At 37.2% G+C, this 25,222-nt stretch overlaps 2 protein-coding genes across 15 annotated transcripts in view; one reads left to right on the top strand and one right to left on the bottom strand.

Annotated features, from left to right (window-relative positions):
- LOC103334782 (TMV resistance protein N-like) overlaps positions 1-25,222 on the top strand; it is a 36,489-nt gene that overhangs the window by 4,163 nt on the left and 7,104 nt on the right. For 2 of the 4 annotated variants that reach the window (XM_089054807.1, XM_089054805.1), the window contains exon 5: positions 3-778. The exons of the other annotated variants lie outside the window; for them this stretch is intronic. In XM_089054807.1, coding sequence (XP_088910933.1) covers positions 3-539 — 537 coding nt within the window. In that variant the 3' untranslated portion in view covers positions 540-778. Of the gene's footprint in view, positions 1-2; positions 779-25,222 lie in introns of those variants that run through there. 4 annotated transcript variants of the gene reach the window in all.
- Positions 16,528-23,404, bottom strand: LOC103334781 (cyclin-H1-1-like). Of its 11 annotated transcripts, XM_089054821.1 has the most exons (18): positions 22,781-23,384; positions 22,621-22,676; positions 22,126-22,200; positions 20,973-21,327; positions 20,496-20,546; positions 20,180-20,285; positions 19,965-20,043; positions 19,632-19,719; positions 19,438-19,509; positions 19,094-19,214; positions 18,939-19,007; positions 18,698-18,739; positions 18,097-18,174; positions 17,718-17,776; positions 17,421-17,505; positions 17,145-17,233; positions 16,962-17,058; positions 16,528-16,797 (listed from the first exon to the last, which is right to left on the bottom strand). In XM_089054821.1, exons 7-18 carry the CDS (start codon positions 20,026-20,028, stop codon positions 16,711-16,713), a joined length of 951 nt encoding a protein of 316 aa, XP_088910947.1. In that variant the 5' UTR covers positions 20,029-20,043; positions 20,180-20,285; positions 20,496-20,546; positions 20,973-21,327; positions 22,126-22,200; positions 22,621-22,676; positions 22,781-23,384; the 3' UTR covers positions 16,528-16,710. The 11 variants fall into 11 exon arrangements, 9 of the variants coding, with proteins under 9 accessions (XP_088910947.1, XP_088910942.1, XP_088910941.1 ...); XM_089054816.1 differs by lacking the exon at positions 20,180-20,285 and having other exon boundaries at positions 20,973-21,059; positions 22,781-23,395; XM_089054815.1 differs by lacking the exon at positions 20,180-20,285 and having other exon boundaries at positions 22,781-23,393.

The following is a 25,222-nucleotide window of genomic DNA, read 5'->3' as shown; positions in this document are numbered from 1 at the left end:
AGGAACCTTTATGCAAGAGATCTTGGGTTGCCATTCGTTGTCGGGGCTATGAAATTCCAAAATGGTTCAGCCATAAAACTGAGGGATGTTCAATAAAGATTGAGCTTCCTTGTGATTGGTTTAGCACAGATTTCTTGGGTTTCGCAATATCTCTTGTTATTTCAAACCAAAAAGGCTATACTCTACTGGATATGCAGATTGAATGCAAGTACAACTTCAAAACTAGTAATGGTGAAAGCCGTGAAGTCAACCATAATTTGTGTTTTCCGTATGCCTTTACAAGCGAGTCATTTTCTTGTGATGAGGTGTTTGTGTGGTGGTATAGTAATGTCCTTGAAGAAGTTGTAGAGGGAGCTCAAAGCCCCACTGCGTTTTACAAACTTGTTACTGAGGTCAATGTTGACTTCTTCATAAGGGGTGTTTTTGGCTACGACATGGACACCTATTCGGGTTGGATGGTGGAGGTGGAGGCGGAAAAGTGTGGGATATGTCTGTTGTATGGCAAAGATGCTGAGATGATAAAGCAGAGGGCTTTGTAGATCAAGCTGATATCCCTAAATTCAAAATTTCATTTTATGTGAGCTGTTAGCAAGACTTGTGGCTGAGGATGCTTTTGAGTTTTTGTTAGGCTTGGGGATGTCTTTCTTGTTTTAACCCTTCGTCCTTTCCATCGCCAAGCTTTTTGTCTGAGGATGCTTTTGAGTTTAGTTTCTCACGGTCATGCCCCATGTAAGCCATGTAATTTTCTTCATTGAATTCAAGTATTAAATTGTTAAAAGTCAACAGTATTAAATTTTGCAGCAATTGTATTTCTGCTTCAAGTTGGAATGGCTTCATTCATAATCATAAAAGGGAAATTGGCACCTTTCTTCAGTTTGCATTTCTTAAATGAAATACGTTTTCCTATCAACGTCACCATAAAGCAATTGCAAAAGATTAAAATTTTGGAGGGAGATGAAGAAAGCAGGGCCATCGTTGGGTTCAATGCCTATCATAGAACACGTACTTAAAAAATTCAAAAAAATATATATGATACAAAAGAAGAGCAAGGATCATATAAACATTCTTTTGACCCCAAACGTCATGTTATTACGATTCATGAACAACAGAGACAGTTTCTTAGCATTTGGATGGATGGTTGGTTTATGACCAAAGTATCTCCTGCATCAGTAAACAAACTAGTTATAAACCAAAACATGATCAAATCAAACCCTTCCACCAGAAGACAGAAATGTATCCTTGAACTCAAGTTTTAATACCTTCGACCAGCTAACATTCTAGCCATATTGCCATTGTTGTTGGTGATGAAAACATCACTTCCATCACAAACAATAAAGTCAAGTGCTGCCATTCGAGAAGAGAAGGATGAAAATGGTGTCAACTCCTCTTTACTTGCTATAGTCTCTTTTGAGTGGAAGTACGGGAAAAGTTTCTTCAGTGGTGCCAACGTCTCTTCACCTCCGTATACTTCACCCGATGCCACATACAAGTGAATATCACTTCCAAAACCCAGTGCTCTAAGCATGAGGCCAACTTCCTCTGTAGTTAGCGGGCATCTGCCATGTTTTCGTACCTTGTCAGGTGTTTAAATGTGTAGAAATCAGAGAAAAAGAAGAAAACAGAACAACACAAGTTTAATGAGGAGTTTGAGATTCTTGCTCATCATAAAGATATCAGTACAACAGGCTGCATATATAGGCAAGCCTTTTACAGACGTTTAGAATTAATAAAGGCTTTTACAGTACCAAGACAATACAACTGTTGGAAGATGAAGAGTTTCCAGCAGCTATAAGAAGAAGAGGAGTTTCCAACAGCAGTTAATTACTTTACATATTCCAATACTCCCCCTCAAGCGGAGGCGAGAATATTGATTGAGCCAAGCTTGAACAAAAGGTTTTCAAATTGAGCTAAAGGAAGTCCTTTGGTGAAGATATCTGCCAGTTGCTCATTACTGCGGATGTATGATGTGCGAATTATATTAGACTGAATCTTCTCTCGGACAAAATGACAATCAACTTCAATATGCTTGGTTCGTTCATGAAACACTGGATTGGAAGCAAGGTGAATGGCAGCCTGATTATCACAAAAGAGAGTCATGGGATGTGGGTCTTTAAAGCCTAAATCATTGAGAAGTCCCTGGAGCCAAATTAATTCGCAAGAGACAGCAGCCATGGCTCTGTATTCGGCTTCAGCACTTGAACGAGCAACGACACTTTGTTTCTTACTCTTCCATGTGACCAAATTTCCTCCAACGAAGGTACAATATCCTGTGGTGGATTTCCGATCAATTTGACACCCTGCCCAATCAGCATCTGAGTACCCTATAATTTGATTGGTTCCATTTTTCCTCATCAAAATACCACGACCAATGGAACCCTTTAAGTAACGAAGAATTCGTTTGACTGCTTGCAGGTGAGTTGATCGTGGAGAATGCATGAATTGGCTTACTAAGCTTACTGCGTGAGAGATGTCAGGACGAGTAATAGTAAGATAAATAAGCCTCCCAACCAGCCTTTGATAATAACTAGCATCTGCTAACAAATCTCCATCGAGACCAAGTTTGGTCTTGCAGTCAATTGGGGTAATGACTGGTTTAGTTTCTAACATACCTGTTTCTTGAAGAAGATCCAACACATACTTGCGTTGATTAAGAAATAAACCTTTGCTTGAGGAGGCAATTTCAATACCCAAAAAGTATTTTAAGGACCCTAAATCCTTAATAGCAAACTTCTTGTGAAGAAAAGACTTGAGTTTATGAATCTCTCTCATATTGCTGCCCGCAATAATGAGATCATCAACATATATAAGTACCCCCAATCTTCCAGCAGGCCCATCTTTAACAAACAAAGAGGAATCTGCATTACTTCTTGTGAAATTTATACTTTCAAGAACTGAACTTAATTTGGCATACCAAGCCCGTGGAGATTGCTTAAGTCCGTAGATAGCCTTGTGCAATTTACAAACCATTCCTTCTTGTTTTTCTTGAGGATGACCAGGCGGCAAGCTCATGTAAACTTCCTCCTCTAATTCTCCATGCAAAAAGGCATTCTTCACATCCATTTGAAATAAAGGCCAATCATTATTGACAGCAACAGATAAGAGAACTCTTACTGTGTTCATCTTTGCTATAGGAGCAAAAGTTTCCTTGTAGTCTACTCCAAAAGTTTGAGTAAACCCCTTAGCCACCAGCCTTGCCTTGTGTCTCTCAATGGATCCATCGCTGTTAAACTTGGTCTTATAAACCCATCTGCAACCAACCACTTTCTTCCCTTTAGGCAACTTAACAATACTCCAGGTTTGATTCTCATCAAGAGCTTTAAGTTCTTCTCTCATTGCTTTTTGCCAAATCAATTGGATTTTTGCCTCTTGAAAAGAGCTGGGTTCACAAGAGTTTGAAATTTTGCTTAGAAAGGCAGCATGGGATCGAGACACATTAGCGTAGGTAATATACCTTTCAACTGGATATCGAGTGGCACAACTGACATAGTCCTTGAATTTTGGTGGGGGATTCCGCGCTCGACTTGGATTTCTTCGTGGTGCAACTAGAGAAGGAAGAGTAGAAATAAGCTCTGTTTGAACACTGTTGGAAGGAGTACCTTCGTTGTTGAAAGGTGTTCCTTCGCTGCTGGAAGTTATATCTCGAGAACAAGGAACACTTGTAGGACTATGATCATCAATGGTTTCTACAATTGGCAAAGGCACTTGATCAAGAAAGCTCTCCCCCTGACTATTATTTCCATAGGATTTATCAAAGAAGGAACATGTTTCATCAAACACAACATCACGAGATATAATGATCTTTCGAGTTCTTGAATCATAGCATTTATACCCTTTTTGTGTTGAAGAATAACCCATAAAAACACACTTAGCTGCCCTGGAGTCAAATTTATCTCGATGTAATCCTTGAATATGAACAAAACAAACACAGCCAAAGATACGAAGGTGGGAAAGATCAATTTTCCTTCCTTTGAGAACTTCAAGGGGAGATTTGTAGTTAAGAACTCTACTTGGAAGCCTATTGATCACATAGGCTGCCGTAAGAACTCCCTGAGACCAAAACTTCTTAGGAACATTCATTTGCAGCATGAGCGATCATGTTTTTTCAAGGAGATCACGATTTTTTCTCTCTGCCACCCCATTTTGTTGGGGTGTGCCAACGCAACTTGTCTGATGAATTACACCATAAGAACTTAAGTATTGTGAAAGGGTACTATTCATAAATTCAGTACCGTTGTCAGATCTCAAAACTTTAAGCTGGGCTGAAAATTGATTCATTATAAGTCGATGGAACTCTTTGAAGATAGAAGCAACCTCACTCTTTGATTTCAATAAATATAACCAAGTAGCCCGAGAGAAATCATCGACAAAGATAACAAAATATTTAAAGCCATCAAAAGATTCTAAGGGTGCTGGCCCCCATACATCTGAGTGAACAATCTCAAAAGGTCTGGTTGTTTTTGACAATGAATGACTAAATGGCAGACGTGTCTGCTTTGAAAAATGACAAATCTCACAATCTTGGGATGCCTTATCTAGTGCTGGAAATAAGCTTGACAAAACAGATTCAGAGGGATGTCCCAGACGTTGATGCCACAAAACACGATTTGAGAGAGAATTGACTTGGAGCCCTCTTGAGTTGTTAGGAAAATGATGAAGAAGATACAATCCATTTGAGTAAACACCTTCACCAATCTTCTTCTTGGTAATTCGATCCTGAAAAATCACATTAAAAGGAGAAAAAATGGCATCACAGTTTAAGGAATTTGTCAGTCTTCCTACGACAATAATCTGAAAAGGGAACGATGGCACATATAAGGCAGTAGACTCAACATCTGTACCAAGAAATTTAACCTTCCCTTGGCCCAAAACTGAGACATCAGTACCATTAGCTACAGAGACAGAGTGAGCCTTAGTGAAATTCTTAAAATCACAAAGATACTGTTTTTTATTCGTCATGTGATCGGTGGCTCCCGAATCTATAACCCAAACATTTGACATTGTGCTAGAAATAAGTGCAGTCACGAAGGCTTTGACAATACCTGAGACATCAGAAGTAGAGGGCTTTCCATATTGTTGAAGAAAATTAGCAAACTGTCCAAAAAGAGCAGCAGAGTTTGAGGCTAGATTTGCTCCAGCATTATTAGAGACACTTGCATCAATTTTACGATTGGGATTCTCATTTTTTTGGTGGAGATATGTAGCAAACTCACCAAGAAAAGCTGAAGGGTTGGTAGTGAATTTTTCAAAATCATCAGCAGCAGAAACTTGATTGGCACTGTGGTTTTGTTCTCCCTTGCCTTCCTTTCCAAATTTTGGTTTCAAATGAGGGTGGAGAATCCAACACCTATCCTTGGTGTGACCTTTTCGTTCGCAATGACTACACTCTAGGTTGCCTTTTTTTCCTTCGAAATTTTTGCTTGCTTGTTTTTTAGCACCAGCTACAAAAGCTTTAGATTCAGAACTTCCAACGCCTGATTTGGTTTCTACATTCATGACTTTCTTCCTTACCTCTTCTCATTGAATAGTAGTACAAACAGTATTGAAAGAAGGCATTTCAGCACTCATCAAAATGTGACTGCGTAAGTCTTCATAATCTGGATCCAAACTTGCCAAGAGTTGGAAAATTTTATCCTCTTAAGCCCTTTTCAGAAGGGTGGCTGAATCAATAGTATGTGGTCGGTAAAGATCTAGCTCATTCCACATGCCTTTAAGCTTTCCCAGATGTTCAATAAAAGGTTTTCCATCTTGATATACCCCAGCAATATCCTTCTTTAGTTGAAAAATCCTGGCTGCATTATTTTGATTTCCATACATTTCTTTGACAGCAGTCCAAAGATGTTGCGCAGAATAAAAAAACTGAAAATCTCAGCAACTTGAGGCTCCATAGAGTTGAGCAACCAAGACATGACAAGTTGATCCTTGCAGAACCAATCCTCATATTTTGGATCATCAACAGCAGGTGCAGGAATATTTCCATTGATGAAGCCAAGTTTCGATCTTCCTCCAAGAGCCAAACTAACAGCTCTTGACCAAGGAATATAGTTAAATCCATTTAGAAGAACCGAACAAAGGCGAAGATTGGGATTCCCATCAGATTCGCCAGAAAAAACAGAAGCTCTCCCAGAAGAATCACCCATTGAGAAGACAAAGAGACAGGATTTTCAAAGGTCCTGCTCTGATACCATGTAGAAATCAGAGAAAAAGAAGAAAACAGAACAACACAAGTTTAATGAGGAGTTTGAGATTCTTGCTCATCATAAAGATATCAGTACAACAGGCTGCATATATAGGCAAGCCTTTTACAGACGTTTAGAATTAATAAAGGCTTTTACAGTACCAAGACAATACAACTGTTGGAAGATGAAGAGTTTCCAGCAGCTATAAGAAGAAGAGGAGTTTCCAACAGCAGTTAATTACTTTACATATTCCAATAAAATGATAATTTTCATTAAATAAGAGAATATGGCTGCACACATGGAAATTCCTATAAAATGAGATAACAACAATCTTCCAGCTATGGGTCACGTGTTCAAATGGAATTACAGTTCTCTACCTACGGGATATTTCAATTAAAGTGTTTGTGTCAAACACTGAAGCCAAGGAGTGGTTATTCATTTAATCTCAAACTCCTCAAAATTAAGGGCCTATAAAAGGGACAAGAGAACAGCCACCAGAAAAAGAAGAAAAAGGGGGCAGAGAAGGGAACGGCGCATAGGAAAGAAAAGAAGAACGGAGAGAGGAGAATAGCCGGAGAAAAAGAAAAAAAAGGAGGCAGAGAAGAGAACAGCCACCGAAAGGAAAACAGAAGGCAAAGAAGAGAACAGCCACATGAAGGAAAAATTAGCAAGCACACTTCAGAAACGGAAGAGCCATTTCAAGGTTAAAAAAATCTTAGTTTCATGGCACAATTTTCTGGTTTTTTGCTGAAGATTTCAGGTTTCGTTCAACGCAAGGGTCCCTGGCTATGATGATTTCTATCATCATAAAAAGGGCCAGGAATCTCTCAAAGGGACATCTCTGCTCAAGTATTTCCGAGGACACGATCTGCAGCTAGTTTATTTGATCAATCCACAGAGATTCTTGGCTATGATGATTGAAATCATCATAAACAAAGTTAAGAATCTCTCCAAGGCTTGGCTCCGATCAAACGATTCCATCGATGTTTTCAGTCCACCACTAACAGATTCTTGGCTATGATGATTGAAATCATCATAAACAAGGTTAAGAATCTCTCCGAAGCTTGGCTCCGCTCAAATGATTCCATCAATGTTTTCAGTCCACCACCAACAGATTCTTGGCTATGATGATTGAAATCATCATATACAAAGTTAAGAATCTCTCCGTGTTGAAGAATATGAGTCCCACATCGGAAACTTGACTAAATAAAATACAAAATATAATGAATGGTTCTACTACTAATAACACCAAGGCCTTTTGTGATAAAACCCCACACCTATTTTTATACTCCGAAGCTTGGCTCCGCTCAAATGATTCCATCGATGTTTCCAGCCCACCACCAACAGATTCTTGGCTACGATGATTTCAATCATCATAAACAAAGTTAAGAATCTCTCTGAAGTTTGGCTCCGCTCAAATAATTCCAGCCAGGTTTCCATTGTCGTCCAGTCCATAATCAACAGGAAGGATTGTCTCCTATGATGATTTCAATCATCATATATCAAGGGATAATCTATTCCAACAGGCAGCTCCGACTAAATGCTTTCAAGATATGTTCGACCTCCAATTTTCCAGCAATCCGTGAGGATAGTTTGCCATGTTGGGTAAACCATCAAAAAAATCGAAACTGGTGCACAACTCTCTTGAAAAGACGTAGAGGAAATCCTAGAGTTCTCTAGGTTCCTCTTATTGTTGTACCATAAAAGCCAAAGTTTTGTTCGGTGACATTCGTCATGAAGTGGACAACAGATAAGAAAATATATCAATTGAAAAAAAGGAAGAAGAGTTATGATTCAGCAGACTGAGAAAAGCACCAACCCAAAGTCTATGGAGGTCTGTTGGTCTGTTGGAAGCAAAGTCTCCAAAAGCACTCAATTTAAGAAGGTCTCGTTTTGCTGTTGCTGCACATGCAAAAGAGATCAATGAAAACTCAAACAAAAAAACATGGCGGGTTTGCTGCTTGTGTTTTGTTTTCAAAGAGACAAAATAAGGGGGGCAACGTGGCAAAAATAAAAAGAAACGGTAATGAAATTGTAGAAACTGATTTTCCCTTATATTATTCATATGATCATTATACAATATATATATATATATATATATATAAAGTCTGTAGAGAATAATCTACAGTTACAACAAGCCATTATCATAAACATAAATATGGAGTTATGACCTAATAACAACGTAACTGACAACTGACCATTTCCTATCATCAGTAGGATTAACTAATGTAACTGAAATACTATTGTAACTCCCTAATACTCCCCTGCAAATCGAGGGCACACAGTATAGCAAGATTTGAATGAAGAAACTACATAGTAATGGAGATGGCGACATCAGTCGGTTGTAGTAGTCCAGTAAGGGGAACCAAAAAGAAGAACTCCAATCTCCAGAGTTGCAACAATGGCATGAGAGAAACAAAGTAAACATAATGCCCATTGAAAGGCAGGAAGTGAAGGAGCGCACGAGCCCATGGAAGGAAGGAATAAAATGACGAGCTAACATAGAAGTTAAATGGACCTAGGAAACAACTTTAGGCACCTAAGAAACATAACTCTACCTAGGAATCACCCTTTAGGTAGGATAAAGAGCATGCAGTAAGTGAGAAAAAAAAAAAAAAAAAAAAAGTAGCCATGTAGAAAAATAAAAGTTGCCCAAAATAAATAAATAAAAGTTACACCCATAAGAAGAGAGGAAGTGGAAAAAAAAGAAAATGTATCACATGATAAGCAACACAGTGATAGAGCGTGAGAGGCCGATACCAAGGCAGCAACACAATGATAGGGCTTGAGTGGCTGATGCCAAGTAGGCAACACAAAGGAAGAAACATGGGTTGTGCAAAGGAAACACCGGTAGCGTAGCAGGGTAGAGAAGGCTCGGCGAGTGTTCACGAGGCTCAGGGAGGAAAGAGAAACCAGCAGAAATACATGGGAGAGAGAAACCACGATTGCATATACTAGGATAAGGCTAGGCTAGCATTGACAAGGCTCGCGGAGGGAAGAGAGATAGCTCAGCGAGAGAGACGGTGTGAGGGAGACAAAGAAGTGGACAGAGATGTCAAGAGAAAGAGAGAAACCAACAATAGAAAGGTGTGGTCTTCGAGGGAAAACAGAGAGAAGGAAGTGAAAGGAAGTTTTATTTTTCTTGATTTTTTTTATTTTTTTTATTTTTTTATAAAGAAGATACGGACTTCTAATAAAAAAAAAATAAAGAACAAAATAAAGGAAGGAAAGCATAAAGTTGAGGAGCACGAGTGTTTGGGCAGGAGAGAGAGATGAAGCTTAAGGGAATGAAGGAGAAGCATGCGTGTAGATAGATATTGGAAAAATGGGGGGCTTATGACACTAAAGAGAAAGAAAGGGAGTCTTGATATAACCAGAGAAAGAGAGAGAGTTCAAGAGGGAGTTTTGATAGAGGAAAAAAAAAGGAATGAGATCCTGAGAGAGAGAGAGAGAGAGAGAGAGAGAGAGAGAGAGAGAGAGGATAGAGCACATGAGGGATAGACAATGGTTGTGCAAAGGGACTAACGTAGTGAAGCACAATAGGACAGAGACAAAGGCCGGCTAGGATAAGGCTTGGTGAGCGATGACAACTGACAAGGGGTAGAAGGCTCAATCTTCAATGGAGAGCATAAGATGGAGAAATGGCTCAATCTTCAACAGAGAGCTAGACACGGAGAGAGTGAAAGATAAAGGCTCATCAATGAGTAGAGACCTTGACAGGGAGCGTTGAAAAATAAAAGGAAATGGCAGAGGTAGAGAGAAAGAAAAACAATTACTGATTATAGAAGGGAGGAGAAGATGGAGAACTATACATAAGCAAACACCCTTTCGGGTAAGGAGAGCCAACGACTCTCAATGTTGGCAAATGAAGGATCGCTAATTGGCATTAGCCATTAGCTCTGATACCATGTAGAAACTGATTTTCCCTTATATTATTCATATGATCGTTATACAATATATATAAAGTATGTAGAAAATAATCTACAGTTACAACAAGCTATTATCATAAACATAAATATGGAGTTATGACTTAATAACAACGTAACTGACAACTGACCATTTCCTATCATCAATAGGATTAACTAATGTAACTGAAATACTATTGTAACTCCCTAATAGAAATAATAATAAAAAAGGGCTGTGTCGCACAGCCCCTCCCTATCTTGAATAAAAATTCATAATCAGCTTTGACTGAAGGAATAGGTAAAGAAAAAGCTTTCAATATGCAAGAAGACAAAGAAAGTACTCAATCTGGATTTGTCTTTATGAAGCAAGAAGACAAACTGCTCTTAAAACTCTCAATGTGGCCTACAGCAAAGCACTTCTTTAATCTGTACATACAAAAGAGAAGACAAAAAGTCAGAGTCATGGAGATAAACAAAAGAAGAAAATAGAAGAAAATGAAGATTATGAGTGTGGGTTACGAACTGGTCTGGAATAACAACAAAATATCAAGCGCAGGCAGCCTGTTCGAACTGGTCTGGAATAACAACAAAATATCAAGCGCTCTCATTTTAATTGCTGGTGCTCTCAAGTTGTGGTGCACATATGCCTTTTTAAAAGAAATTCTTGTGGACTAATTCTACTCAAAAAAGGCTCTTCTCGTGCTTCTTGTCTTCAAATCCAACAAGAAATAATATGGCTTATCCATGCTTCACTGGGAGAAGGATTTTTATCCTTGGGTGTCTTGATAAAATTAAAAGACGCTTGTTAATGGCACCAAGCTGTGAGGGGACCAGCTGGAGAAAAGCAAGGCCTTTGGTTTACTATGTTTTGCTGAAAGTAAACGGAAGAAAATAGAAGCCCGTGGAGATGCAAAATGGGAGCCTTGATAAGCGGTTGTACTCTCAAAATTCTTTGAATATTTTACAGAAGCTGAACGTGATGCAATACTTATTGTGCATTGTGATATGAAGCCAAGCCATGCATTACCAATTTCGCTGGTGGGCCATTATGGGTAATGACAAATTATTAGCACATTTGTCTTCCTATGCCTAAAGAGTAACATGGCATTGTTTAGAGCCTCTCATCATGCTTTGTGTTCCCATATGAAAAAATATCTGCCATCCTTTTATTTCAAGAGAGACCACATTATTTTTGCTATGGGAAAATGATGGAATTTAGAAAGGCACAAATCATGGCTACTCACTTTCTCCTGCAATCCAAAAAGTTGGCACTTAGCCAGACAGAACGACTCAAGCGGCATGGAAGCCAAATTTGATAACCGAGGAAACAGTAACCAAGTCAGTGACACCGGAAGCATAAAAGCTCAAGGCAAAACAGAGGTGCCTCATGCTTTGCTTACAAGTCCAGTTGAAAACGACTAATGGTTTGCTCCAAGATTCATCCTCAAATGTCACTGTGCAAGTCCTACTTGGACCAAGACTCATGAAGTCTTTCAAGTCCCCAAAATCATGCTTGGATACAAATGCAGTATTAATGATCAAATTAAATTAATGGGTTTACCAAAATTGCTCATTAGTTTTCTTTGACATTGACAATAAAAATAGTACAAAACCATTCCAAATTTTTTCCCATGGGTCATCTACCCATGAAAACCCCAATACAAATTCTTAATTAGTTGGCTATACTCACCCATTAATTTCCAATTTCTCCCATGGATCATCTACCCATGCAAATTTCGTTGAGATTAATTTCAAATCTTTCAAACACAAATTCTTAATTATTGGGCCACACTTACCCATTAATTTCTATTTTTCCCCATATGTCATTTACCTATGAAAATCTTCAAATCATTTCAAAGACACAAATTCTAAATTATTGGGCCACACTTACCCATTAATTTCCAAATTTTAGAACTACGCTAGTTTGATCCCATCAAGGGTACGTAGGCAGTCTAACTTCTCAATAGACGCAACCGCAACCAAATTCGAATCACTGATTACATCAACCAAATTCCCACAAATCAAATACCAACCTTTACACAAATCATTTCTGAACTACGTTGGTTTGATCCCTTTGAAAGGGTACGTAGGCAATCTAGAAATTCAATCTAGATGCAACCATCCCAAACACAATTCCATATTGAATCCCTGGTTTATTCAGCTAAATTCACTCAAACACTCCTCAATCAAATTCATTCAAATTCCTCCTTTTGCAATGAGTCATCTATTCATTGTGAATCTTTGAACTACGAGTGACTTGATTCCCGTGAGGGATACGTAGGCATCCTGATGTTGGACTTGGGAGCAGCTGCAAAACCACACACACACGTTCTGTTTCTTTATGATGGAATCAAAGGGTTTTTCCCTTGTAAACAAGGGATTGTAATTAAGAGACTTGCGTCTCGAATGGGTCGAACCTAAAATAATAAAACCTCATTAATTAATTAATGGTGGTGAAATTATGTTAGGAGGATCACAATTTCCCTCAACATCAGGGTTGCTTGCCTGCATGCAATATAACCCCAAATATCGCAAAGGACCCACTAGTGTAGTGGTTTGGAGTATTTACTCATTCAGGTAAGGTCCCTGGATTCGAGTCCCAGATCCGTGTTGTGTGTGTGAGTTTAATATGCTATCGCCCCTTTCAATAGGAAAGGTCCTCACCAAAAAAAAAAAAAAAAAAAAACCCCAAATATCAAATGTAGTTATAATGCAGAGATACAAATTATATAAAACAGGTCACTATTGAATGACATCATTCAAGACATCAGTGAAGCCTTACATGTAAAGTTTTCCACCTTTTCCGAATTTTCCCAAGTTCTTTCCTTTCTTTTTCTCCTCCACCAAAATCACATCCAGAAAATGCCAGCATATCAGGCTCAAACCTATAACATGGTCTACCAATATCAGAAACTTTTTCCTATGGAGTCCAAAAGAATTTGGAAAACTCTAGCACAGAACCTATTCCACCTATCAAAACAACCTAAATAGAGGTTTGTGTGCTGTACAACCCACCCATACATATAGCATGCTAATGAAAACAAAATTCAATCATTTTTCAAGATAAAACACACATTAACTCTACAAAGAAATTATCTGCACAAGCAAGTATTCTGTCAAAGGCATAACTTGTTCACAGTATATTAGTATGTACAATAGGAAAAAAAAAATACTCAAGCAGCCAAATTTTTTTTTGCAATTTACCTCAAATGCAGAGCAATGAAATGCTTGCTTTTCATCCTCATTCTTTCAACCAACGTTTTCCCCATTTCATTAATAAGGTCAGTAAACTTCAAGGCATGATAATTTGCTCTACACCTAAGCTTTTGTAAATTTGAATCCAACTTATTTGAAAGCCTGTAATCAAACTTTGTGAGCTGAACAGCCTGCATATTAGAAAGCATAACAAACAACTGTAAATTCTACATAACCTGAAAAGGCACTCATTCAAGCACCAGAAGTTTTTCTTCCGCGGTTAAATGCACCAGCATATCATAATTAACGAATTCTTTACAAAAATGTGGTAGGTTCTCCTGAAAGACACTTACATACTTTTTATTAAGAACAGGCACTAAACGATTCTGGTAGCATTTTGCATTGCACTTCCTTGGGACACGCATGCTATATGGACTCATTGGTTTTCCTCCCTTTGTTGGAAGCTGTTCAATGATTTCAACATCTTTTGATAGAGATGATATAAACCAGTCTACATCAAAGTTGCTGCACCAAATACCCGAATAACAATATTAATCCACTGACTGTTTTGCTTACATTGACCTTGACAGTAGTATTTTAACTGTGATATGTTGAAACTGACCTGGAATCCTTCCAAAATGATTTCTGGTCCAGCTTGGGAACAACAAGAGTAGCATTCAAGATATAAGCTGCAACAACAGCATCAGTTATCTGTAACAGAATCAAGAAAGGAAGCATCAGATGCTGAATCAGCAGCAAAAACATGCAAGTTGGGGCGTAACTTTGGACTGAAGTCCAGGTATATATGATTATTTTAGTTCTTGTATGACATGTGGCATAGAAAGTAATAATCTGCAAGCTATAAATTTAATTTGTTACAGAATCTTATCAACTTAAAAGTGATCAGTCTTTGTTGCTCCTTTCATCTCTAACTGAAGTTCCAAATCTCTCTCGGAGTCCAAAAATTGAGTGATCAGTTTAAGTTTGGTTGAAATTCCTTCGTACTTTCAAGATCTTGACAACCTTACTTATCTTGGACTTGGGCAATGCATAAATATCAAGACTCTTCCCAGATATACAAGAGTGCTAGATTTGAGTGAGACAGCAATAAAAGTATTGCCCTCATCAATCGAGTGCCTCTTTGATCTCACTGAAATTAATCTGTCCTCTTGCAAAAGCCTTGTGAGTCTGCCAACAAACATTTGCAAGTTGAAATCTCTTGAGAGACTTAATCTCAGTTTTTGCTCTAAATTTCAGTACTTCCCAGAAGTCTTGGAGCTTATGGAACATCTGAAGCTTCTTATTTTATCATGTACATCAATTAAGGAGCTACCCTCATCGATTGGAAACCTAATTAGGCTTCAAGAATTAGATCTCCATGAGTGTAAGAAGCTTGAGGTTGTCCCGAACGTCATCTACAATTTAAGCACTCTTAAATTTCTCATATTTGATGGCTATTCGAAATTGAAGAAATTGCCTCCCGTCTCAGTAGACTCAGTCGGACTGCTTTCTTTGAAAGAACTATACCTCAGGAAGTGCAGTATACTAGAAATCCCTGATGGCCTCGTTTGCTTAACCTCATTACGAGGGTTAAATATGAAAGAGACCAAAATTAAGAGCATACCTGCAAGCATCAAACAAGCTGCTCAGCTGTTTCGCCTATGCCTAATCGATTGCAAGAGTGTAGAATCTTTACCAGAGCTTCCCCCACTGCTGCATCGTCTTGAAGCACAAGGTTGCACGTCACTGAAGACAGTCTCATCAAGTTCAAGCACTGCACTCGCACAACGTTGGGATGAATATATATTTTTTCCAGGGCGTCATGAGATACATAATTTTTCTAGTTGCCCAAAGTTGGATCAGAATTCACAAAGCAACATAATGGCTAATGCACAGCTCAGTATTATGCGAATGGCAACTGCGTATTCAAAGTATAAAGAAGAACAAATTGAATTAGCGTCACATTATTTAGAAGATTTAGATGATTCCTATAATGATACTGATTCAGATGATGAATTTGATCGAGAGGATATGATTCAGGTCTCTATATCTCTTTCTTTCTTTCTTTCTTTCTTTCTTTCCTGCTCACGCACACACTCTGTCTGTCTCACTCCCTTCTGTTGAAGCATCTACTATTTTTTTAACGAGTTTAATAACTATGATATCCAACCATAGCACAGGAAGATTTTGGCAGCTCTTCAGTTTTCATTACATGTTCGGGGTATGAAATTCCAAATCGGTTCAGCCATCAAAGTGAGGGATCTTCAATAAAGATTGAGCTTCGTCCTGATTGGTTTAGCACAGATTTCTTGGGTTTCGCTCTATCTCTTGTTATTGCATTGAACACCAAAGATGCTAAATGGGAAATGAAGTTTGGGTGCAGGTACAACTTCAAAACAAGTAATGGTGAAAGCCATGAAATCAACCATTCTTTGTATAATCCGTGTTCGCATGGAAGCACTTTAGAAGATTCCCATGAGGTGCTTGTGTGGTGGTATGACATCTTTGAAGTTGCAGAGGGTGCTCAAAGACCCACTGCGTTTTACAAACTTGTTACTGAGGCCTCTTTTGAATTCTACTACACACAAGAGTTTAACTCCGAAGAAGATGAGGTTTTCGAAGAATTCTGTTCAGATTACAAGGTGGAAAAGTGTGGGATTTGTCCGTTGTATGCCAAAGATGTTGAGATTATTAAGCAAAGAATTTGTAACTCAAGTGGTTAGGAACATTTATCTAACTTTAGGATCTGCACGTGCAAGATAATTTTATTGGAGTGTTGCAAGCCTTGTCTTGCCCGGCTTCGGAACGTCTTACTTGTTTTAAGCCAAGTAATTTTCTTCATTGAACATGCATTATTAATTGTTTACCTGACTTGGATATCAGCTGGAAGTTGGAATGGCTGTAGTTTAATGAATGTCCTACCAAAAATAATAAAAGGAACAACTTTGTACGTAAAACGCATAAACAGGCGGGCCTCTTGTCATTTTAGAAACGCATTTTATTTATTGATATTGTTTGGGGGATTTTATTTTTATTCCATTGAACTAATTGATTTTCCCTTTATTCTCTTGGGGGTTAATTGATTTTCTAAAATAAAATTAGAAAAATGGAGACCTTATTGAAGGCTTATGATACAAAGAGGGCCCAAAAAGCACATTTAAAATTTTTTGTTTCAGAAAGGCCTAACCCGACCCACAATCCCCTCTTATTGCCTTTCCGCGAATAATAAACTAGAAATGATAAGAAATAAATACAAGGTCAAAATAATCCCCTCCTACTAAATCACAAGATCATTGTCAAGGCTCAGAAAAATTCTCCATCCACTCAAACTCAAATCTTAAATCGACTGATTTGACAACATAACAATAAAAATAAAAATAGAAAAGAGAGGAGAAAGAATATATTAGTTAAAGAACAGGTAAAATTCTCTTATTCTACAATAATCGTACAGGATGATCGCTTGGAGTATCTTTCCGAAGCAAAACAAGAAACTTCCAAGGGAAACACCAAGATAAATTTACCTGAAACCAGATGAAGAGTGTCAGTACAACGACAATTTAAATTTGCGTATCTCCAACTGTTTAGACACCAGTTGCAGTGTCTAAAACTAAATGTCCCTCACAAACCCTATGGGACAAGAACAAGAAATTGCCAAGAAACCCAGATATGACGGCGAATTTTATACATAAAGGGAAAACATTTCAGTATGAGAAGGTACAGGTTGCACTTCATTTGAGCTCCTCTTCGACTTGTGCTTCGATTTCTTATCCCGCTTCTTACTTCTGAAAACCAGTCAAAGTTTGGCATTAATACAAAACAAAAGGGCACCAGATTAAATGTGACTATTTCTAGATAAGGAATAGCATACTCGTCATGTGAACTAAGACCCCAACAAGATTTCAGTTTTCGGTTGATGTGCTTGAGATCCTTGTCTGAAGGAAACTTGTATTTTCTTGCCTATACATTAGCCAGGAAGAAAAGCAGATTGGAAAATGAAACCAAAAAGTTATCAGATTAAATTTTTCGAAATCCTGAACTTAATCATCTAGCTTTATGATATATAATTTTCACAAATGTTTGCGCTGTATCACAGAGTCAATGGAGTTTGCATCACACTTGTATGTAGATTGCAACGAATTTATACCCAAGAATCTATTGCATTAAGGAATTCAACTAGCTCTGAAACGGTATGTTCAGAACTCTGACGAGAGAGAATGCTCCTCAGGTATCTGAAAATGGGCACACATGAAAGAAGGTTTATTAGATTGTCCAACAACAAACACCCCCTCCCCATCCCAACAATTCAATGTCAATATGTAAACAATTCTACTTGAGCAGCCAATAGGGAAGTTGGGAGGAAGGCAGAAGCAGAACTATGCAGGAAAAATAAAAATAAAAATAAAAATAAAAACGATAGGAAACCTAAAGTTCGAATCAGAACCTCTCAAAGTCAACAACTTTGTGCACCTGATTTGCACTACGCAAAGCAGCCAATGCCAACTGCATCAAATTAAGATGGGCAAGTTAAAGATGATGTATATATTATCTATGTGTGTGTGTGTGTGTGTGTGTGTGTGTGAGAGAGAGAGAGAGAGAGAGAGAGAGATTATTTTTCTTATCTTTTGGGTGGGCTCTATCTCACTATATCCTAAATGACCAACTTCTCTTCCTCATAAAATTCATTAGATGCTGCTCCTATAACCCTAGCACTCTCCAACCAAATCCTAATACTCAAACCCAAAATGGGGAAAGTATGATATTTAAAATTAATGACCAAATTCTGAGCTTGAACGGCTAGAAGCTTGAATGGCAAATCATACCTGCCCAGGAGGGAATAGAAGTGGTGCATCCGTAAGCATGATTTTATCCACTTCCATCTTTGCAGCATGAGGGAACTTCTACAAATCATTCCATCAAAAAAATATTTAGCTGGTTAAGCAAAAGCCAGATTACCCTCATCAAAAGCACTACATTTTCTACTGAACGGGAAATTCTTAATTTGCAACCATTATATTGCACCCCAAGGAAAAACGTTACACACAAAGCTGATTAGTGATATTTGGCTCATGTGCAGGGAAGTGGAGCTATCGGAGTTCTTCCTTTGACAGATGTGAAGCAATTGAAAACCAGTTCTTCCTTGGAATTTTTTTTTCCTTGTTATGTACATATTGACACAAGAACCAAATGAAACAGAATTATTCATTTTATTAAAAGACTTCCTTAGTGAATTACTTATAGTTTAAATTTATTAAATCATGCAGAAAGATACATTGCTTGTGACTGGCTATTGGTTATTTAAAATGATTGCTAACTCAACAAAGAAAGACTCTTAAAGATTCAGTCAAATAGATGCCATGTAATAGAACAGAAACTGAACACACTATTCAGCCATATACAATTAAAACGACGACAAACAATTACCTGCAGAATTTGGAGTCGATCATCATTTATTCCACAGAATTCCTAGAAATGAACACTAATTGTCACCAAGTACACGCAAGGAACTTCTTAAAACATTAAAATGGATACGAAAATAAAATATTAAAGATGCACTAGAGAAAACCAAGATAAATTTTAAGAAGTATCCCAAAAGAGTGGGAAATGGTAAAGTCAAAGCATCCTCGTAGAGCATTTTGTTGGGGAGGGAAGATAAATTTTTAACCCCCATATCATCGATAAAACCTTCAATTGAGCGATATGGTGCATAAACAATAAGATCAAATTCCAAACTCTGCACAATAAAGGTATAGTGTTATATTAAACAAATAAAACAAAAACGAAGTAGAAACAACAAAGAAATGTGTGGCACATCCATGCCTGATAAACTATCATCTCATTATTGAGTATCATTTGATGATCCTGTGAGATCCCCTTACCAAGCTCCTCTGCTGATACGTGGTTTTCTTCAATTTTACAAGCCGCATATATACAGGTTAACCTGTGAACAAGTCAATTAATTCATTTTAAACATCCACAAACAATTAGGTAGATGAAATGAATTGTTGCAATCATATAAGCTTTGGTAAATAAATATGAGAATAATGACCTGATTTTCTAGTGTCTCAACATCTTAGTGAATTTCTACCTAGAAGAATCAAATTTCACATAGAATCACATATGCATTGACAACTGACAGATATATTAAATAGATATAAGCCAACCTTACATTATATTTTTTGGATGATGTTGCATCACCGACCATTGTAGATAAAACCTTTTGAAATATATAAGAGCTGTTGCCTGCAATGAAACCAATTAGACAAGGATAGTGCTCAAACTGATCAATTTTTTGTAGTTATCACGCTTCCTAAACTATTACCACTTCTTTTCTTCTGTCAAATGGGAAGCCACATACCTGCACTTTATGAGGGAAGTGAAAGTTTTTGCACACTTCTTGAAGTTTATTTTCATAAAATACCCGCATAAACTGCTCCTCTTCAATGCTAATGGGTTTTGGACGAGAATGCTTGTCAGCGGTATTTAAAGACCAAAAAGTAAAGCAATTGAAAACCAGTTAAATATTCTGAAGCAGGAAAAAAAAATAACTAACCAAGAACTTGTGAGACACATTAAAAATAAAAATAAAAAGCCTTCTATGTTTGTGCCTCACATGCGTGTGTGTGTGTGTGTGTGTGTGTGTGTGTGTGTGTGTGGGGTGATTGGGAGTGGGACCTCAAAAGAGCATTACCATTATCTTTTGCAATAACTTGAGGTTCAGGGTATGATATTGTGCCATCAACATCTACTTCCATTAGTGTTGCTCCATACTTCACAAGAAATTATTTGTTAGAAGTAATTGAAAACAATCCAAGCCGAATTTGAGAAAAAATAACTCATTTCCTATGGGACAAAACGGAAAAAATACAAAAACCTAAGAAGTAGTAGAAAAGGTACACAGTTAACCTTAAATAACCAATTAGAGACATTGCCCTAATTAACACATCATCTGCTAGTCTGCATAGCTAGATAACAAGTCCTTAAATTATCCATGAAGGTATACTCGATGCACCTATAAATATTTTCCTCATTCCAGCAAATAAGCTCATAAGAATAAATATGCCAGAAAAAACAAATAAATATAAACAAAGCATAGGGGGTGAGATTTTCATAAAGAGGATCTAACAACAATAAAACAAATTTGCATGAAGTTACTAATGACTAGTTTTAATTAAAGAACAACTAACTTGCAATGACTAATAAAGCAAGAGTCTGTACGCACCTTCTCCAATGTTTGTATTGCTCTTTGATTAGCAGCCTTGTATTTACCGACCTATATCAGATAACATGACACTAATAAGCACATACGAAATTTCAATTCAACTTTAACGTATTGCAAACATTAAAGTCCCATCTCAAATAAGCCTTAAACCAAAACAAACAAACAAACAAACAAACAAAATAAAAATAAAAAAGCTTTTTCCTTTAATTTAATCTAAATTGCTCCATTTTATAAGTTGGAAACCACATTCATTGTTTCCCCGAGCAATCAAATAGAGCATGCGGCAACAACACCTAATAACGAAGATTACAAATGCAATTTAATTAAAAAAACAAAACTTTTTAGTTTAGTTAAACTATAAACAACTGTAACAATGATAAAAGAAACTCTATTTTCCTTCATTCCCTCAGCATCCAAACAGGCCCTAACTGAACATAAAAATAAAAAAAAGCAAAGACAATATGGAGGTGAAATTACCAGTTCTTCAGGCATGAAGATCCACTTGGCTCGGTGAGTCGAGGTCTGGAAATCGGCCATGTTGACTCGGAAACCCTAGCTCAGGTGCTTGCAGAAACAGACACACACAGCGTGAGCGTTTGTGGAAGAAGCTTTAGGTTTTGTTTTATCCAAAAAAAAAAAAAAACGAAAAAAAGCTTTAGGTTTTGGACCTCTTCCTTATTTGCGTCCCATGTAAGGTTTATGGATGGATGCATATACCAACGACATGTCGTTTTCTGTGGAGAACTTGTACAAAACGGGGCTGCACGTTTTTTCCCGTCTGTATACATTTACTCGCCGATTTATTTTTGTTTCACAATGTGACGCACCATCTCTAGAGCAGCAAGGCAAATGAGTCATTTTTTCTAAAATTCAGCTTGGATTGTTTTCAGTTACTTCTAACACATAATTTCTTGTGAAGTATGGAGCAACACTAATGGAAGTAGATGTTGATGCAATATCATACCCTGAACCTCAAGTTATTGCAAAAGATAATGGTAATGCTCTTTTGAGGTCCCACTCCCAATCACCCCACACACACACGTGAGGCACAAACGTAGAAGGCTTTTTATTTTATTTTTAATGTGTCTCACAAGTTTTTGGTTGGTTTTTTTTTTTTTTTTTTTCTGCTTCGGAATATTTAACTGGTTTTCAATTGCTTTACTTTTACTGTTTGGTTAGTCAATTACTGTTCAATAAGCATTAACATCAATAATTTCTGTAAACTACAAATAAAACAGCAACCAAAATACAAATATTGCATGCTTCAATAACAAAAAAACAATAAGCATTAACATAAATAATTTCTGTAAACTACAAATAAAACAGCAACTGAAAATAACAAATAAAACAACTGAAAATATTGTCTGTACTCTGCATTTTATTTAGGCATGAGGTATTCCAGATTAATGATGAATTTTCAGTCGGTTTTCTGTAAACTACAAATAAAACAAACAGCAACCAAAAATAAAAAATGAAACAGCAACCAAAAATACAAAATAAAACAGCAACTGAAAATAACAAATAAAACAGCAACCGAAAATACAAAATAAAACAGCAACTGAAAATAACAAATACAACAGCAACTGAAAATAACAAATAAAAACAGCAACAAAAAATATAGAAAAATTACCAGAAATAAACACAGCCAGCAAGCCAATCCTTTCCTTAGCCTTCAAAATCAATTCCAGCAAGAATTTTTGAATCCCTAAATTACCAGAAATAAACACAGTCAGACAAATAAATAGAAAAAATACAACAGAGTCAAATCCCTAAATTTTTGAATTAGGGTTTCCACAATAACAATCAACAAGTGAGAACTAATATAATGGTGACAATCAACAAGCATTGGCATAGAAAGTCTCAGTAGATCATGCAACGTGGTGGTATCACAAATAGAAAAAATGAATCACACCACACATGCTAACGATGAATTCCATACCAAAAATAACAAATAAAACAGCAACAATTTTCAATGGTAATGCAGCTCTTATTCAAACAGCAACCAATCATACAAATTAAATTATTACTCAATATCTGCCAAATCACGTTATTGAATGATGCAATTCTTTCCAAAAATAACAAAAATACAGCAAAAATAGCAAATAAAACATCAACAATTCCATACCAGCAATAAACACAGCCAGCAAGCCAATCTGGAAAAACTTTGCCTTCAAATCAATTCTGTCCAGAAAAAATATACATACAAAGTCAGAATATATAAATAGAATTAACAGAAATCAACAAAAATCCCAAAATTTTGAATTAGGGTTTCAAAATATTAATACCTCAAACCAACAAAAATCGAGAGAGGGAGACCTTTGATGACTAAGAGAGAGCGGGTGAGAGAGAGCGATAGTGGCTGAGAGAGAGACAGAGACAGCGAAACCGGCTGAGGGAGACGAGTGTGAGAGCAACTAAGAGAGAGCCAATGAGAGAGAGAATGAGTGACTGAGGAGAGAGAGCGGGTGACAGAGAGAGTGACTGAGAGGAAGAACGAACAGAGGCAGAGACGAGAGACTCAGAGAGGCAGAGGCAGAGGCGAGCGAGAGCGGTTGAGAGAGAGACTGAGGCCCGTTTGGTGGGCTGGCTTGGACCTGTTAGAATGGGCCTTGAAGCATTGGACTGGGCTGGTTTGGACTGGCTAGGTTTTGAGTCATGTCCTACTCATACTTGCACCAAACAACAAATTGGAATTAACTTTATCCTTTTTAATAAATCAAATTTTAATTTTAATTTGTTTATTAACAATATTCCAACTCTTTTCCTCAGATCGAAGAAAACCCCTCAAATTTTGCAAAGGGACTATGACCAGATGCAAAATCTCCTAATCAAATGAAGAAGATAACACATATCAAGATTAAAAAATAATAATTAAAAAAATTCTCAATTTTGTCAGATTTTTTTTCCAGTATTTTTCTATATCAGCTAAAAATTATCTCTCTTTTTTCTTTTTTTCTTTTTATTTTTAATCAGAACCCTTTTGCTATTATTTAAATTTTACAAGAAGATAATTACAAGAGAGAAATAAATTGTAGTTAGCCAAAAACAAATTGTAATTTGAAACAAAAGAAAAAAAAAATCGATGGAATAACTTTCAAATTCAATAAAACACAAACTGAAGAACAACACTCAGAAGAAAAAAAGAAGAAGGAATTATGCAAATTATGGAACCCCAATACCAAATCTGAAAAAAAAAAAAAAAAAAATCTTCAATGAAAAGGGGAAAAAAAAACCGAAAAAATCTTCAAACAAAAGAAATCAAACCCAAAAGAAATAAAAAAATCAAAGCACTCAACATCATCAATACATCTGAATATCTAACAACAAAATTGATAAAGGAGTTCTTTCAAATTATCGGAGAGGAGGAGAATAAAGAGGGGAGAGGGGAAGAGAGAGGAGAAGAGCAAGGAGAAAAGGGAAGAGAGAGAAGAGAAGAACTTAAGAAGAGGCTTGCTTGGTCTCGCTAAGAGAAGAGACGTGCTCAGTCTCGCCAAGAGAAGAGAGAAGAGGCTTGCTTGGAAAAGCCTCGGATTCTAAACCCACATATGGGCTTGGGTTCTAGAGCCATAGTTATTTAGGACATGGATCCCATGCCCATATGCATTCCAAGACACACTTAAACTCACCAAACAATGGCTAGGACTCATATCCATTTTAATTGAAAATATCCAATCCAATCCAGCCCACCAAACGAGGCCTGAGTGACTTAGAGAGAGCGGGTGTGAGAGAGAGAGAGAGAGAGAGAGAGAGAGAGAGAGAGTAATTGAGATATCGTGATTCGTGTGAAATCTGGAGAGAGTGAGATAGGCAGAGGCGAGAGAGAGAGTGACTGCGAGGAAGAACGAAGAAGAAAGAGAGAGGCGGAACCAAAAAAAATTTGAAACCCTTGAAATGTTTAGGGTTTCTCTCCAGATCCAGTGTAGCAAGGAGTATGGAATGGCGTAGACTTGATGAATAATCTGCTGACACGTGTATCTTTAAAAAAATAAATAAAAATAAAAATATTCGGTCTGATTCGGTTTTTAGCGGTTTGAAGGGAATAAAAATCGGTCCAACCCGATTCAGAGCCGATTCGGCCTTTTTCCGATTATGTTATTTTTAAGTATAAAAACCGAACCATGGACCACCTAAAACGGTCTGGTTTGGTCGGTCGGGTTTTTGTAATACGGCTCACCCCCTAGTATAATCCACTTCATACTTCTCTTGAACTGGAAATTCAGAACAAATTCCCAAAAAATTTAACCTTTTCTTCCACTATTACTTTGACAACCCTATGAATTGACTACAATTGAGCTTGAGACCACAGCTATAATTAAATTCCATTTGGACGAGACACAATTTGGTAAAGTAAGGAGGGTTGTTGGCCCAAAAGAGACAGGATATACCAAGAGAAAATACGTTCAGTCACTTGGGGGCAGCCGTAGAATCCGGTCAGTCTCCACTTTCCTTCCAAGTCACCAGAATCACACTCAACATCAATATGATAGAGAAAGGAAGATTTAATGAGAATATTTACTTCCTCCCGCCACATGAGGCATAGGCCACCAACACTGCCCTTAAAGGCCTTCAACTTAAGAAGTGTTTTAAGGGCAATATGGATGAGGTGGCCAACTGGAAGGCTGCTTTGGAGGAAGATATTTTTTACCAAATTGAATCGCAAATTGTCAAGTGATTTAAAAGGCCTATTGGAATTAAAAGGAAAATTAAGGAAATAGAGTTTTTATTAT

The sequence above is a fragment of the Prunus mume genome, linkage group LG6 (assembly GCF_029339155.1).
Source record: "Prunus mume cultivar Tortuosa linkage group LG6, ASM2933915v1, whole genome shotgun sequence".
NCBI lineage: Eukaryota > Viridiplantae > Streptophyta > Magnoliopsida > Rosales > Rosaceae > Prunus > Prunus mume.
Note: the sequence above shows the minus strand (reverse complement) of the source record. Positions and strands in the feature narration are given on the sequence as shown.